We start from the raw sequence: 16,896 nt of genomic DNA, 5'->3' as shown, positions 1-16,896 counted from the left end.
ATTAAATAAAACATGATTTTATTTTAGTCAATTGAAAGAATTGATTCAATTTAAGGGTTAAGGATTTAATAAGTAGACTATATGCAGTGAAATAAATCAATTATGGTATTTACAATCTGATCCATGATCAGAATTCAGAATCTCAACAAAAAGACACTGGTGTCTACATGACAAGAAAGAGACACTCTGGGGTCTACATATTGACAAGAAAGAGACAGAGGAGAAAGTGGTACAGTCAGCTGGGTCATTAAGGCCACTGTGGCCTCAGGACATGCCATTTTTTTGAGGGGCACAAGGCCAAACTGCGGGGCAAAGGCGGCCTTCGTGGCCTCCCTGAAATTACTGCCCTGGTTTCTACACATATTATTTAAGTTAAGCTAGTATTTTGATATAGGGTATAGGCATTTTTGCAAAGTATAAATACATACAAAATAAAATTATAATTGAAATGTTCTTACTAGTATGCCATCCAAAGTTTAAAGTTGTGCATCTGTATAATAGTGTGCCTTTAGAAATCATTGACACAATAATCTTCTGATTCAATTTTTAATTAAAATACGAATTTATCCACAGATTAAAAATGAAAGGCAGAAAAAGCAAAATGTAGCTACAGTCAGGCACCAATGATACATGTTCTTTCATATTTTTTAACAATTGCGATAACGCAACAATAACATTATTTACTGATCATTATTTAATATTCATGTATTCAACTGAAGACGGGTGGGCTAAGCAGCCCCCAAAAAAGACATTCATGGATTCTTCATTTAGATAACTGAGTAAGGAACAAGATTGCACCTATTCCCCCACCCTACTACCTCACACAAACTGCAGATAAAAAATAAATAAATGTCCACAGGGAAAACAACACTAGGTCAGTAAGAAATCCAGAGAAGAGCATGGTATTCAATAGACAAGCTTGCTATTTTGGTGAAAACTGGTAGTGATTTACCACACGTAATTACTCTTTATAACCATTAGCCCTGTAAAACATAGACAACATAGCAGGGTGCAAAGAAAACAAGATGAACAATAAGCAACAGTAAACAGTAAAGCCTGATTTATGCTTCAGCGACAGAGGTTGTTGGAGTGGCCGTAGATGAGTGGGTCTCATCTCATCTGGGAATCGGAAATTACTGTAGCCGGTCCGGCCCCTGGCTCGTCCAGTTAACATATCAAAGTGTCCCTGAGCATTGAGCAAGACACTTAACCCCTAACAGCTCCCCCCCTGTGCACTCATCAAAGACATCTGAAAGCCAATCAGTTGGATGACGCCATAGAAGCAATATCCCCTTCCCTAGGGATCAGAAAATACTTCCTTTCCGTATACAACACTTTGCTGCCGAAGCATAAATCAAGTTCGACATGACACAAAGACACAGATGTGGTATGAAAAGTACAGTAGGCCTATGACAAGATTTAAGACATCCCACCATGGCAGTGGTGGACATGGCTTGGTGAGACATTCGGGCACTTGTGACTGGAGTTCTCTTGAAGCAAATTTGAGGGTGTGAAGTAACTTTAGGTAGGACACTTTGTTCGCTCACACTACTTTCTTCCACTGTAGTGCTGTTTTAATCTGTGCCATCTTGGAAAACCTAGTGCACAGGTGAACACTACAGGAGGGAAGCTATCTCCCATAGCATCCTCAAACAGCCATGGAAATTATTAGAAAACTGAACCAGACATGTATACACAAAGGTACAGTTCATAGTACATGGCTGAAGCAGGTCAGGGAAGAAGGTAGTATCTTTGGGGTGTTTTGTGTCTAACATTAGAGTGTCATGACTAAAACAATGCCTGTCAATAAATTATCTCATTCAATTATGGCAACTATTCCACCAGATAGCTTTTTAAGGTCTGGGTGATAAGAAACTGGAGGTGAGAGACTCACAAGCTCAGGATCCCATCCCAAAAGGGTATAAATCCTGAAATCCATAAGCATGTGCAAGAGAAAAAGTATTAGTGCAGTGGTTCTCAACCTTTTCAGGCCGCGACCCGGTGACTCGGTTCCACAGATAAATATTGTGAATATAGCAGATCAGCTATTTTCAAAATGTTTGCCTCTTTCTTATATTATTTGACAACTTGGCCAATGTTTGACCAGTTTGTATAGTATAGTTTTTTGAGTACTGTTGATGCTTTTTGAGTCTTTTTTCATTTATTTTCATTTATTTTAATGTCTTATTAGTCCTTCAATTGTCACTTTACTGTCATCTGAGGACCCCCCAAAAATTATGTAGGGGGTGGGACCAGGTTGACAACCACTGTATTAGAGTGTGTGTGTGTGTGTGTGTGTGTGTGTGTGTGTGTGTGTGTGTGTGTGTGTGTGTGTGTGTGTGTGTGTGTGTTAGAGAGAGAGAAAAACAGAAAGACAGATAGAGATACCCTGACACTGTACATGTGGACAATGATATTAGACCCTGTTTAAGACTGCAGAGGACAGACCTACCTGCCTTCTCATTCCATACTCTGAGGAGAGACTGAGTCATACAGATCACAATCAGATTCACAATCAAAACAATTACTGTCCTCGTGCTGTCAGTAGGATTCCATGATTTTCATGCAGTATTTTAACATATGAAAAAAAAAAGACCTATAATAGACCAATATTTTTTTTCTTCCCCTAAATATAAATAAATTGAATCGCTAGAATAACTTGATGAGGATGGCATCTGGCAGTTGTATAATGTATTTCTTTACATTGTACTCGTGAATGAGAAAAGTATTTTGTCGATAAAGGATGTAAACACATTAATTCACAAGCCTAACGCTTAATCTATACTCTGTCGTGTTCAGTCGCGTACAGAAAATAGACGTGTTGTGAGATTGTAGAACAGCTATTTTGTGACTCCATTGTACAACGAAGTATAAACCAGGCTTAATTGGCATGGCCCCAAACTCACTCTTCAGTCCCTTTTTAACCCATGCCACAGACCTCAACCCCCTTCTTTCATCGGTCTGTCCAAGAACCTCCTTCATTGCCTCTGCCTCTACGATACGGTGAGTGTTTAACGGATGTAGACGTCCCTTCCCCAGTCTTCCTGGTTCTTGTTGCGGCCCATGTTGGCCCCTGTGTCTGCAGGGTCCTGGCAGTACCGCTCCCTCAACTTGGCACGTCCGTGCGGCTGGGCCTGGCTCGACATCGGAGGCTGGTTGAGGTTTTCCTGGTCCGGCTCGGCGCCCTCATCCTCCCAGGACGCCTGTCGTCCATGATGTTGGGCCAGGTGGAGGCGACTTCCGCCGCCCCCTCGATAGGGCTCTGGCTCTTCATAGGGGTCAGTCTCAATGTCCATACAGGAGTCCCCGGCCTCGGTGTAGGCTGAGTCCCGGCTGCCCTGCGTCTCAGAGTCGAAGGTGTCTTGCCGCGACAGTCCCCGCCCACTGCCGCCTCGTAGTTGCCCGCGAGATGAGCGCAGATGCTGCTGGTGATGCTGGGGCTTTCCACCCAGTTCGCTCTGGTAGTCATGGAGACTGCCACTCCCACCACACTCTGTCAGAGGCCCCTCTCGCTTCTGCTCTCCTTGCACCAAGTATGGCCCCTGCAGCAAGCCATGCCCATGGCACACGCAAAACATGCAAAGACACAAACGATACAGCAAAGCCGGCAGTGAGTAGTTAGTAGACACGGTTAGAATGGGGTTACGGGCTCAGTCATACAAAACAGGGTTAGAATTTATATCAGTTGGTGCAATATCCCCCTGGTTATCAAACAGTCACACAGGCTGATATGTTCCAGTTAAAAGACTTTGCATTGAAAGCATCAGTATTCATAAATAACATAATTGTATTTACACTATAAACACACGCAGGCGCACAAACAAAACACGTGGACACACGTGTGTCCACAAACGTGGACACACGTTCATTCCACATAACTTTACAAACATCTGAAAAAGGACAAGACATGCTTCTAATGTATCCTTTAAAAAATCATTCACAACCCTGCAAGAAACACACCAAGCAGTTATTCACCAAGCATACATAATCTCATTCCTACCTAGTAAAGGCCACAGTGCCATCTCCTGGCTGATTCATAGCAGAACAAATGCAGATAAATCAATACTGTTACCAAAGTTACGGCTAATTCGTTGCTCACAGAACGTAACAGATTTTCAACTGAAAACCGTGTTGAAAATCAGTTATGTTTCGTGAGCGATACGGTTGTATGATGACGTATAATTTATTTTAGGCTTTAGTGATTAACTTGGAAGCCCTTACCAAATCCAAATTAGGTCATTTGGCTGAAGTGGTTCACACAGAACTGAATGGTTACTTATTTAAATCTAAATTATAGCAAAGTATGTATTACTGTGTGCGTGTGTATTACTTATATTACTGTGAGTAGGTTAAAATGAACAACCTGTTAGCCACCCTCCACCAAGCTATATCTTTCTGTATCACAAATCTGGCTGCTGAAGATGCAACCACAACAGCATGCCACACATCCAAGAAGCTGAAATGACTTGCTCCTTGCAGGGGCGGTGCCATGGCAACACAGAGGAGAGGACAGCAAACTGGAATCTGCTTCCCAGACGATAAGAAAGGGTCGGTGAAAAGAGGCAATGGAACACAAGGGGTGAGGGGTGGTGGGGGCATTGTGTAGGGGGGTGGGGGCTGGCAGGGGGGGGTTGGGCACTCTATTTTCATTCGTGATCACAGCAAAATGGAGGAGGCTCCACACAGGGCACAGGCAGAGGTGCCTTCCTTCCTGGTTGTTTCATGAGTCCAGTGTGATTAGAGTAAGGCTATTTGCTCTGAGATGAACTCGGAGGAGGAAGTGCTGGTTGGTTCTATGTGGACATTGCCTATATAATCTCTGGTAGCATTTGTTGCTCTAAGGTACTTGTTATATCATTTGGCAAGGGGTTGGAGTTTCAGAGTGAGCATGCTGCCCTTGTTCAATTTATGTGTGGGCTCTACAAAACAGGCTTTTCAAATGTGGGTACTTCAGCACGTTGTGTGTGTGTGTGTGTGTGTGTGTGTGTGTGTGTGTGTGTGTGTGTGTGTGTGTGTGTGTGTGTGTGTGTGTGTGTGTGTGTGTGTGTGTGTGTGTGTGTGTGTGTGTGTGTGTGTGTGTGTGTGTGTGTGTGTGTGTGTGTGTGTGTGTGTGTGTGTGTGTTTGTGTGTGTGTCAGTGCCTGCATAACTTTGAATGTCTTGTGTGTATGTGCTCCTGGGACCGGTTTCAATGGGTCCAATATGAACTTTCCAATACGCTCACTCCCTCTCGGTGTGTGTCTTGTGCTTCTATATACAGCATGTGGTGAATGGGGAAGAACTTGGCTTAAACGTGCTTGCTTCCTTCAGGATAAGGTAAAGAGAGAGGGGGGGCATATTATCTGGAGACCTGGGTTTGGACTGAGGTTTAGTGGCCAGGCCCTTCCCACCCCCAGCATGGTTTTAGAGGGCGTGCTCCGCCACTTTCTCCTCATTGGCTGCAGACCCGTCCAGGCCGTGCCACGGATCCTCGTTACGGCGCAGGGAGGTGAGCACCTGTACCTGCAGGTTGGAGACAGGCTCTGGAGAGGAAGCGAGTGCGGCGGTGGCCATAGTGCGGTTGAGCAGGGGGTTAGGGGGGTTGCTGCTGGGGGGGTGCGTGGCCTTCCAGTAGGCCTCCAGGTAGTCTGCTAGGTGTTCGCACGCATCCTCCAGCTGGTTCTCATCCAGGATAATGTCAAACAGTTCCTGCACACAGACAGGCAGAATAAATTAATATATTGATGGCTTAAGAGGCACTCTCTAAAGTTTAGAGAGTTTAGAGTAGTGGTTTTCAAACTTTTTGTGTCCAAAGCACACCAATGCTCAAGTCAAAATCTCGACTGTGAATGTGAAGATCTCCTATTTTGCTCACAAAATGCACACAAAATAGGGACAGCATCTTCTCTATCTACCGTTTCATTTGTCTGTGCTTGTATTGCATGATGCCATCATTGACTATAACAGTAATGTACGTCAGTGACACGCATGCAGTTTATGTACACATACACATAAACAACCCACACCCACAGACACACCCACAAACGCACACGCACACACACACACACACACACACACACACACACACACACACACACACACACACACACACACACAGTGTATATACAATATATATATATATAATTTATACACACACACATACAATGCACACCGTTTGGGAACCACTGATTTAGATTCTAAAACCCAAGGCAGTTTTATTGATCAACCAGACGATCTTGATGGGTATTGAGTTGATCAAAAACAACCGTTCACACCGTCTGACAAAAGGTGCCGAGAGGCACCGCTCAAATTAACATAGGAATGGCTCTGGCTGCATATCAATGGTCCAGTGTGTAACCTGTTAAGTACTACTAGGCTACTTTTAAGCCACCGCTAATGACACAAGATGAGACAGCAGTATTGAGAATGAGACCGAGTGGCTGATGGATATGTGCAGTCAAGCTAAAGATGAATTGTTCTGCAGTGACAGCTGACCACATTGTTGTTGCCTCTTTGATAATTGCAACCAGCAGACTGCAACAGTGTTCATTATGTTTTGCCATTCTTTGTAAAATGGGCCCCTCATGCAAAATTTGGAAAGCAATCATAGCCAATTGGAAAGTAATATGAAGAATTTGAATCTTACATATTCATCACATGACTCCAGAGATAATGTGTATAATGTGTACCAGTTAATGTGAATTTTGGACAACATCTGTAGGAGTAGTAGCAGAAAGAGTAGAAAATGTAAAATAGGCTGGAGGGGCCTTCTTCTTACAAATCACTGCCATGATGAACACAACATCCAATCAACCCCAAATTGGATATGTGCATGTTGAGAGGCCTCTAATGCACCTCCAAAACACTTCACTTCTGTCCATATGGGCCACCACAAATGTGAAAAGTTGCCAATAAATGCTATTTCCCCACACAGCTTCTGCAACCCATGACTTACACAGCCCTGGCTAGGTAACCCAGCTGGTGGAGATATGCTCTCTGTGAAGAGCATATCACAGGCCTAAGGGTGGCAGGAGATACTCACAGGAGGGCACTGAGCCAATTTGTCTGCTGCCACCATCTGCACATTCAGGTGTTTGGCCTGGGACTTCCCTCTGGATTTGATGAGCCTCTGAAGGACCTGGAGTCAAACAACAACATGTGGATTACTTAAACTATGATTATCATTACAGCTCAACTTGTGCCATTATAACGTAATAACTGTAGCATGGTCAGATGAAGGACTCCAGAAACACAAGATGCTTGGAAAGGTTTGGGTGATGCTTTACCTTAGGAGAGGCTATTTTGATATAGACAATGATCGGTGCCAGGGAGGTCTTAGCCAGCTGGGAGGGGTGGTTGATGGTGTCTGCGTCCAAGGCAACCAGTTGCAGGGTACGCGCCAGCTCAAAGATGCGCTCAATCTCACTTTGCACCTCCGCTGAAGACCCAGAGAAGGAGAGCATGTCAGTCCAGAATGTCAGTGAATGAAACTGTTAATGTGGACAACTATTTCCTGGTTGAATAGAGGACATTAGTGTTGGTCAGTCAAGCTGAGGCCTTTCCACGCCCACACAACGTGCAAAACTGGAATGTTAGTATCACCCTCATGCACGCCAAATTTTGGTGAAAGGTTTCCGAGCGTATGAATTGGAACCAATCACAGTTGAAGTTCCATTTATGCATGGCAAAATGGAACTCCCTGGCATTCTCATTCCACTGCCACATTCCGACAGGCAGGCTGCCCTGACATACATCTGAGGTATGAGTCTCTTGAAGGAAAGGGGCACTTCAGAATGAGGTAACTTAAGAACGCTATTTTGCACCATGTTAAAAATAAATAAAAAGAAAAACATAAAAACGCCCATATGTTTTTGTTAGCACTGAAAGACACAGGAGTAATTATTCTATTAATCAAACCACTCAAGGCTGCTTGGCCGCTTTTTGTTTTCATTGTTCCTCAGTAATAGTTTACAAGAGCCTGTTAAGGCTAATTCAGACCACTGCAATTTTTCTTCACAGCATTCTAATTTAATCAAGCTTAATATGGTTTTGTCTCATTGCGAATATTTGGTCTGAACTAGGTGTTATTATGAGGCATAAATAGAAAGTCAACCCCGCTTTTATCAGCCTATCAGACGTGTGGAAGGAGGAAAATTAAAAGCAACAAGAAGGTTTTCCTCGCTTCCACTGGTCAATGCCCACTGCCCACTGCCGAGTAGAACAGATTACAAGGGCATGCCAATCTGCAGAAAGAGCTGCAGTCATTCTGGCAGCCTCTAGAGGGCTGCAGGGAACAAAAGTAAACCTGGGGGCAGTTTAGTGAAACAGGGCTTCAATTAAGTGATAAGAGTAATTAACTTAACTGTAACCCAGCACAATGTCTACATACACTACATATACACAGTACATTATTTCTTGCTATTAAATGTGGACTTAATTCTAGTTGGGCACTCTTCCTCCTGAAAGAGGTTTATAAAAACAAAAATTCCAAAGCACAATTTATAGACCCTAACCCTTTTTTAGAGGAGCTCCTACACATACAGTACAGCAAGGGAAATTCTAGGTCACAGTGTGGGGGTCAGTACAGTGTGCTGAGTATCAGCTTCCCATGGGTGCTCATCCCTGTTCACAGTTTTGCCCCCAGGGACCCTATCGCGTTTCCCCTCCACCAGAGACAGCAGGCGTAGAGCAGTTAAAAGCCATCCAAGTTGCTCTCGCGTTGTTGTCTTCCTGTTATGGTTTCCCTGTGCATTTCTGTTTGTTAAAGAGTCTACAGGCTGCCATGGAAAAACTATGAGGAACAGAGAAACTGACAGGCAAGCAGACAGGCATACACACGATGTATGATGAATGCAGTGACAGAAAGGGGAGGGAAGAGGAGAAGATGCTTCATTGTGTTCCGCACGGACGGAGTGAGCATACATACCCATTACGTCTGAGTCAAAAGAGGGTGGTGGCAGAGGAGAGGCGAGGGAGGGAGGAAGGATGGGTGGATGACGAGTAACAAAGACAGGATGAAGGGAAAGAAGAGATCAGACCCATGATAAAGAAGGAATATAAGGGCAGAAATTGGCCACTTTCAGTGCTGTAGCTGCCCAGCTTTAACAGGAAACCTCCTGTCGTACTGTGTTGACTTGGAAATGTTGGCTTGGAAAGAATCACAGAATTTTCAGTTTTGTAGTGTCGTAGCATGGAAGTCCTATTTACATAAATATATCACAAATTCAACCTAGTCTAGAAAGAATGACAAATTGCAACCAATGTGTATTTAAAGTTATGTATGTTTCTATAATTTCCAATGGCTTTAGAACTGCACCAATATCTACTTTCAGATCCTTGCTAAGTAATAAATATCACACTGATTTGAAAAATACCCTGTACCGCTTGTAACCCACAGGACGCGCAAGTGCGTGGACAACGCTTTTTTCCACCCCCATGCTAATGAATGCAGCCGTTCTCACTGGATTCTTTTCTCGCTCCAAGTGGAAACAACAGTTTTTCTGCGTGCATTCTCATTGAACTTTGGTAGGTTGGATTTCATAGTAGTTGTGTTGCGTTGTGTTCTGTTGTGTTGAGTTGTGTTGTGTTGAGTTGTGTTGTGTCGTGTTGTTTTATTTTGACATAGCTAGGTCTTGTCTTACCCAGGCTGGACCGGGTACTGGAGCGCTCAATGATGGTGTGCTTGCTGGGGTTGTTGAGGACGGATCGTTTGGCCAGGGAGATGTCAGCAGTGACCCGTGTGATGGATATCCTGAAACAAACACAAGCAACAAGAATTGTCACGAAGCCAATCGAAGCAGATACCTGGTGATGGTGTCAAAATTGCAGCCGTGTTGTGCGGTACTTTGTCTGTAACACTCACCTGCCCTCAAACTTGTGTTTTAGGAAGTCAAAGAGCGCCTTCTGCATCATGTCTGTCACCTTGAAGGTACAATACACATTAGATAATCTACCATGGCCTGGACCAGGTGAAATAAGCCATCAAATAATGGCAGTGGATATTCAGCCGTCAGACAGCAATGGTAGAAGAAACACTATTAAGCTGTCGGGTACTCTGAACGTCTGACGCTCTGAACGTCCAGAACCAATTGTTTATTTGTGTTCTTACTATTTTTATTGGTTATTTGTGCCGTTGAGCTGTATGTCTATAATGACATGTCTTAACTTGACCCTGCAAGCTCCAACTGCGTGATTTCCCCTGACCAATCAAATATGGTGTAGCTCTGACAGCTGAATATCCACCACCTACAATAATTCCTTTTCTGTAGTCTGACTTGAGATTGGTTTTACCTCGTAGCCCTTGAGAGAAGGCCCTACTAGAATGATGGGTCGCATGGATGGAACCACATCGTAGGGGGGGACATGCTCCATCTGTGCCAGGGAGGACAGCACAGAGAATGGGGTGAGGCACATCGCTGTACAGTCTCTAAACATACACTCCCGCTACACAAACATGAAGCTCATGCAACCATGATATATGATATACAGTCACAGAAATACACTCAAACATACATTAACACAAGCTCAACACGAAAGCCCCTCTCTCTACACTGTAGGAGTATATCTGTTTCAGTGTTTATAACGAGTCCCAAACGCAGAAATCAATTCCTCACTGAAAGTGCTCATTTCAATTTCTTAGTCTGCAGTCCAACATAATTAAACTATCCATAATTAAATTGGATGCTGTAGCAGGAGAGTAAATGATGGCTCTTGCGGCTAAGGTTCTGGTCTAATACAACATTTCCTTTCAAGCCTATTTCTTCCTCTTGTGTGTAAACATTTGGGGGTAATTGTGAAACATATTACTACTATACTAACACAGGAAGAAAATTGATGAAGCACCGTAGTGTTCGCTCTCAAAACATACATATTCGTGTTTTTGCTTACAGTATTTGTTCATACCAAAATATATGTATATATAATAATTCTTGAAACGAATACAATGTAAATTCTCCACTACCGCATTACATTCACAGTGAAAACAGGAGATATCTGCAGCCGGCACAGAGCTTATGCAAAACACCCACACACAATCAATCCATACCCCAGCACATAAACTTTAGGTGTGCATGAATAGTACACGATGAATCATAAGGACATGGTTCATCTATAAGCACCCCATACACATGTCCTCATTCGGAAACAGTACACTGTAGTGATGAGAGCATGAAAATAGTCACATATGTTTTACTCTTGACAACAGGGGGAATTAACATGTTTTCTTTTTTTGCACCTCTATATTCCAAGCACGCTGCCCTCCTCTCTATTCTGTGCTGTTTTTCAATACACTGAAAGCAGCAGATAGAGCTGGAGAGCCCTGCGCCACAGCACATTTTACATTACATAAAACTGTGCAATGGGAGCTCACTTCATCCCATTTATATTCACAGAATCTAAAAATACAGGTTTTAAAAACTTTCACCATAATGACTCTTGTCTCTGAAGGGGGCAATGCTGGAGGCACCCTGAGCGCTCACGCATTCGGAATTAGCCGGCTGCACAATCTAATATGATCAACAGGAGGCTGACGGCACACTTTAGACCTAGTACATTAGCATACATTTTTTATATATTTAAGCATTAATACATTTGCCATTCATTTCGGCACTCTTAAATTGATACTTGGAATTCTGCAGTGTTATGTGTCTAAGTGTGATATGAATTGTGCTGAAGGGCAGAAAAAGAATTGATGGTATGCCACTGTCACTAAAATCAGCCGTACAAAATGGAAATTAAATGAATGTCGGGGTGCATTAGTGTTAGGGGGATCAGCTCTGCATATCAGGGGGTGTGCTTACACCTGCATACTGATGACTGTGTCATAAGTATTTTTGGAAAACGAGAAAGTAACAGAAGCATTGCCAGTGATTATAGATTGTCCTGTTCCTATTTAATGTCAACCAGAAAACAAATCTATCTTATAATGACTTGGAAGCAAACAAAGATATAAAGTATAGTTAACATCTTGCACAGTTGTTCAGGATTTAAGAATGTATAAGCCCTATTTCAGAAATAGCAAAAATAGCCAATCTACAAATTCATAATAAATCACGGTGCGATGCGTTGTGAGCTTATAAATCTGCTATTTTTTTCATTCTTTTGAAAAACGTTTCAACAATTCGGAACTTTTCAAACATTTCAATAACGCCCAAAAAGGTTAAAGTGGTTTAGGAGAGCTGGACAATTAGGGACCACAGGGCAGTATCCTAGAGCTGAGCATTTTTTTAACCCTTGAATCCTAATCTCTATAGCACAAACATCGTTTTACACGAGCGGAGAAGAACAGACACCAAAGCAACACAAAAGAAGAGGACACAGGATGCGAAGTTGAAAGATTAGAGGTTAGTCTCGTTAGAGAGAACACTCACCGATTTCTGTTTCTGTTTAGCTGGACCACCTACATATCGTTCCACACACACAAACCCCACCAGAGAAAGAGCAAGACACATGAAAAAACAGACACAAAAAAGCACAACACACACAGAGCACGTGTTGTTATTTACATGCTAGTTGGATTAAGGGTGTGGGGGGGGGGGGTTTGGGAGAGGAGCTGTTTATTGACTAAAACAGAGATCATTATAGAGATATTGACGACATCTACTGTAGTTCCAGTGAAAGAGAAGTAAAAATGTTAAGACTAAAATAGCAGTGGTTTCAAGAGCGTACACGTTAGCGCAACGCCTCTCCCAGTTGACGTGCACAGAAACAAACATCCAAACATTACTCAGCGTTACCACGGTAACCATAGCCTGAGGGTCCAATCAGTGTTAGATTCAGAAGCGGGCAGCAGCAATGGGTCAGTTGTGAGCAGTTAGTCAGAGACAAAGTGGGGGAGCAGACTGTAGAGCTCATGAGACCTGAGCACACCTGGGGGACCACTAGAGGATGGGGCAAAGGGGGGGGGCCTAGTGTTACCTTCTTAAGGAAAGGCAGTCGGTGGGCGTTGGCTTGTGGGGACGTTACGGTGCCCGACGTGCCCTTGTGGGAGCGAGGGTCACCCAGGGGCTCAGGGGGCTCCTCGGCATCCAGGTCGAGGGGGTCAACATCAAAGTTCACTGTGGACATGTCCACGTGAGCTGAGGGAAAGGGCAGGGTGGCACGTGGAGAGAGGAACAGCGGGGAAAATAGAGAGAGAGAAGAGAGAGAGAGAGAGAGAGAGAGAGAGAGAACAGGAGGAGGAAGCGGGAAAGTGAACAAGGATGACGAGTAAAACAAAACAAAAAGTTGGAAAATTAAAAACGGGAGAGAGTATAATTATGGAAAGACTGCGTGTGAGAAGCATTAAAAAGATACAAGAATGAATAGAAAAAGTGATGGTACTGCATGGAGAGAAAAGGTCACAGGCTGAGGATCTAAAATAAAACAGAGCATGATTTAGACAGGAAATAACAGCGACCAGAGATTGAAGAAATGCAGTGCAGAGTGAATACACTGTCTGCAGGAACAACAGAGTGACGCACTGAATCTGAGGCACAGAAAATGTGACATAGAAAGAAGAAAAACAACAAGAAGAAGAAGAGGTAGAAAAATAAGGAGAAGATGATGATGATCAAGTGCTGAGGAGAAGGGCTGTAGCAGGGGTGGGAGTACTATGTGGTAGTTTGCGGGGTAAAGATTGGCAAGGGGGGTAAAGCGTGTGGACATCACTGTCCCGGGATAAGTCCCACCAGCCCTGCGTGACTTTGGTAAATTATAATGTATAGAAATGAATTCACTGAGAGGCCACTGTTATATCACTGTGTAAAAAAGAAAAAGAAAAACACCTTTCCGCAGGTATCTATTCATTAAAATAGATATAATGCATCAACTGATTTGTATTCTTGTTCAGTTCAGTGCCTCCATTGAAAATTATTTTGAAAATACCAAATCTATATGTGCTAGCTTGTAGATGAGCTATTTTCAAAATAATGTCAAGGTTTTTAGAATTTGATTTGTAAACTTTTGCCAATAATGACATGCCACAATAATGATGCCAGGGTTAAAGTGGTAAAGTGGTGACTTTACAAAATAAATTAAAACATCAATTGGGCTTGATGAATTTTGTTTGCAGTCCCCTCCGTCCTATCTCTGTGTGTACATTGAGCAGCGGCGCTGTGTCTCAGTGCTGCGCACACACACAGTTGATCAGGTTTAATGATTGGAGTCCATTCCCGGCTCTATTTCAGTCTGGGCCTGTTGGGTAATGACAGACCTTAAGACCTCTCTCACTTCCTCAGTACACACCTGCAAAGACGTGCCGTGATTCATCATCATGCCTGACTAACTATCCAATTACAATCTACATCTATCAGCCATACTGGCCACGTCATCTCTCTCTGTCACACATACACAAATCCACGTATACACACGAACACACACAAACCCACGTTTGTACGCACGCACGCACGCACGCACACGCGAGCACGCAAGCACGTGTCTCTCACACACACGCACGCACGCACGCACGCAGGTGTCACACACGTGTCACACACACACACACGCACACGCACACACACACACACACACACACACACACACACACACACACACACACACACGCACACAGTACAGTGAAAAAGGGTGACCCTTAACCTCACCTGTGCCAGGTGGGGTGGGCCTGCGGGTTCCTGTGGCAACATCCAGACTGGAGCTTCCTCCAGATTTACTGTGACAAAAAACAGAGAAAAGGTTAGGTGACAGGGTATTATAATTAATGACACGTCTTTAATGTGTTCGTTCGCCTTCTTACGGCACATCAGTAGTGCAATTGTCTCCGAACTTTGCACAAATATAAGTCATGGGTTGGGACATTAAATATGCTACCTTTCATGTTTTTAAGTGTCGTACTGTTTCTTAAACTTTGATTAAAGCTGATATTTTGACCCTGATTTTTCCCAGTAGAGGGACACCCTACTGCGCATGTGTGCACAAACAAAACCTGATTGCTTCGAATTGCCTGTGTTATTTTCTGAGACACGCGCACCCTTGTCAACAATAACAACAACTTGCTTCTTACGGCACATCAGTAGTGCAATTGTCTCCAAACTTTGCACAAATATAAGTCATGGGTTATTTTCTGAGACACGCGCACCCTTGTCAACAATAACAACAACTTGCCAGGTGTACGGCTCCAAAGTGCTCACCAAATGTCCTTCAGGTAAGCTACAGTCTCCTTAAACAGCTTTTCAATTGACTGGTAAAGTTTTATGGGACCGGCTTCATGTGTTTAGCAGTAGCACTGTGAATAGCAGACTGTGAATGGCGCTTCATACTGTAGTTTTTCATTGTATTACCTGGAGCTGAGTCGGTTCTGTCTCATCCTCTGCTCCTGCAGTAGACGGGTGTTCTCCAGTTTGACGGGGCTGGGGATAAAGCCAACCTCACAGCCTTCCTTCACCAGACGTCCAATCCACCAGTCGTTATTGTATTTCTGCATACAGATGCACAGACACATACAGATAAGCATTAATAACCTATAACCACGGTCAGAACCACTGCCTTTTCCAATTGACACACATCGCTATTGCTTTACACAGTAAAATCACCCGTGTTAATGTAACAGGGTCCGCTCATAATTCTGTTTTTCTCATTATTCCGACCATTAGGTTAGTGTGAGGTTAGGGTTAGGGATAGGCTTAGTTATAATGGGGCCAGTCAGATCAACGGGATGTCGGAATAATGGGCCGTCGGCACCAATGTAACTCAGAGAGTGGACAGATGGAATCAAATTGATTTGGTTCCATCTGTACAATTTCAACACTAATGGATTTGTAGAAAAACACTGTAACGCAGAATCTTCATCAGAATCAGAATTATGTTGATAATCAGAATCATAAATTAGAATCACGACCAGAATATAGGCTATATACATTTATATTATGTATATAGCCTATATTTGATGAGCCTATATTTGATGAGTGTGTGCTGGTATTCAGGCAGTGCTACTATGTTTGAGTGTGTGCTGGTATTCTGACAGTACTACTCTATTATATGTGGGGATGTTGGTATTCAGACGGTACTACTCTAGTTGATGTATGGACGCTGGTATTCAGACGGTACTACTCTATTTGATGTGTGGGCTCTGGTATTCAGACAGTATTACTCTATTTGATGTGTGGCCGCTGGTATTCAGACGGTACTACTCTATTTGATGAGTGTACTGACTGTACAGTGCCGGCCTGTGTGCATGCATGTCTTTAAGTGGCGCATGTGTTGCACTGTGTCTCCTGTTTGTGTTTAATTAGTGTAATGTCTTGCATCTTTGTGTTACAATCAGCTGCGGCTGTTTATGCCTTGCTCATACAGACGGACAAACACACGCAGTCACTCTTAGAAGCGGCACCGCTTTAAAAAATGTATATTTAAAGCAAATATCAATACAAAGTAACACATCTACAGTGATCAGAAACAGAATTAGTGACTGAGGTGGCTGGACCACCTCTCGTTATTTACAGAATAAAAAACAGTAAAGAATGTTACCATGGCTGTAGCGAATATATGTATATATGTATATATACCGTATATATTAATATATCTATGATGAGTGTACTCTGTATAGAATAAAAAAAATTAAAACTGCAATTTAATTCACAAAATGTACAAGATATTGCACATGTAGCACTAGGGTCAGGGTCAAATTTACAAAAACACATCATAAACAAAACAAACACAATAACATTAACCAGCTATGAGAAGTTAATTACTGACACTATGGCATTTTATCAAAAAAATTATCCAGATGATCAAGCCGTTAATTCATGATACTATTTATATACTGTCAAATACTGAGTGTTCATTTAACTCACGTTCGTACAAATCGAACCAAATAGACCCTTATGAGTCTCAGAGTTCAATTAACACTCAGGATTTTGCAGTGTAAGCTTTATTTATGGATCAGAACATAATGGATGGGTCCTCACCTCTTTGATGTGCAAGAAGT

At 43.0% G+C, this 16,896-nt stretch overlaps 2 protein-coding genes across 3 annotated transcripts in view; both read right to left on the bottom strand.

The window, feature by feature from the left end:
• Positions 1–530: 530 nt before the first annotated feature.
• On the bottom strand, positions 531–4,871 carry LOC308098281 (voltage-dependent L-type calcium channel subunit beta-1-like). The gene has a single exon (XM_080446578.1). It carries the CDS (start codon positions 3,576–3,578, stop codon positions 3,012–3,014), a length of 567 nt encoding a protein of 188 aa, XP_080302704.1. The 5' UTR covers positions 3,579–4,871; the 3' UTR covers positions 531–3,011.
• Positions 4,872–5,011: 140 nt separating this feature from the next.
• Positions 5,012–16,896, bottom strand: part of cacnb1 (calcium channel, voltage-dependent, beta 1 subunit) — a 58,830-nt gene continuing 46,945 nt past the window's right edge. Inside the window, exons 4-13 of one of the 2 annotated variants that reach the window (XM_080446576.1) lie at positions 16,877–16,896; positions 15,251–15,387; positions 14,555–14,622; positions 12,894–13,054; positions 10,269–10,349; positions 9,841–9,899; positions 9,620–9,729; positions 7,265–7,416; positions 7,021–7,116; positions 5,012–5,687 (exon numbers count right to left, since the gene is read on the bottom strand). The exon at positions 16,877–16,896 is cut by the window's right edge and continues 103 nt beyond it. In XM_080446576.1, coding sequence (XP_080302702.1) covers positions 5,403–5,687; positions 7,021–7,116; positions 7,265–7,416; positions 9,620–9,729; positions 9,841–9,899; positions 10,269–10,349; positions 12,894–13,054; positions 14,555–14,622; positions 15,251–15,387; positions 16,877–16,896 — 1,169 coding nt within the window. In that variant the 3' untranslated portion in view covers positions 5,012–5,402. Of the gene's footprint in view, positions 5,688–7,020; positions 7,117–7,264; positions 7,417–9,619; positions 9,730–9,840; positions 9,900–10,268; positions 10,350–12,346; positions 12,376–12,893; positions 13,055–14,554; positions 14,623–15,250; positions 15,388–16,876 lie in introns of both variants that reach the window. The other variant, XM_080446577.1, reaches the window with a different exon arrangement.

This window comes from Gymnoscopelus braueri (genome assembly GCF_963280865.1).
Source record: "Gymnoscopelus braueri genome assembly, chromosome: 13".
Classification (NCBI taxonomy): Eukaryota; Metazoa; Chordata; class Actinopteri; order Myctophiformes; family Myctophidae; genus Gymnoscopelus; species Gymnoscopelus braueri.
The sequence above is the reverse complement of the archived record's forward strand: the minus strand, read 5'-3'. Positions and strand labels throughout refer to the sequence as shown.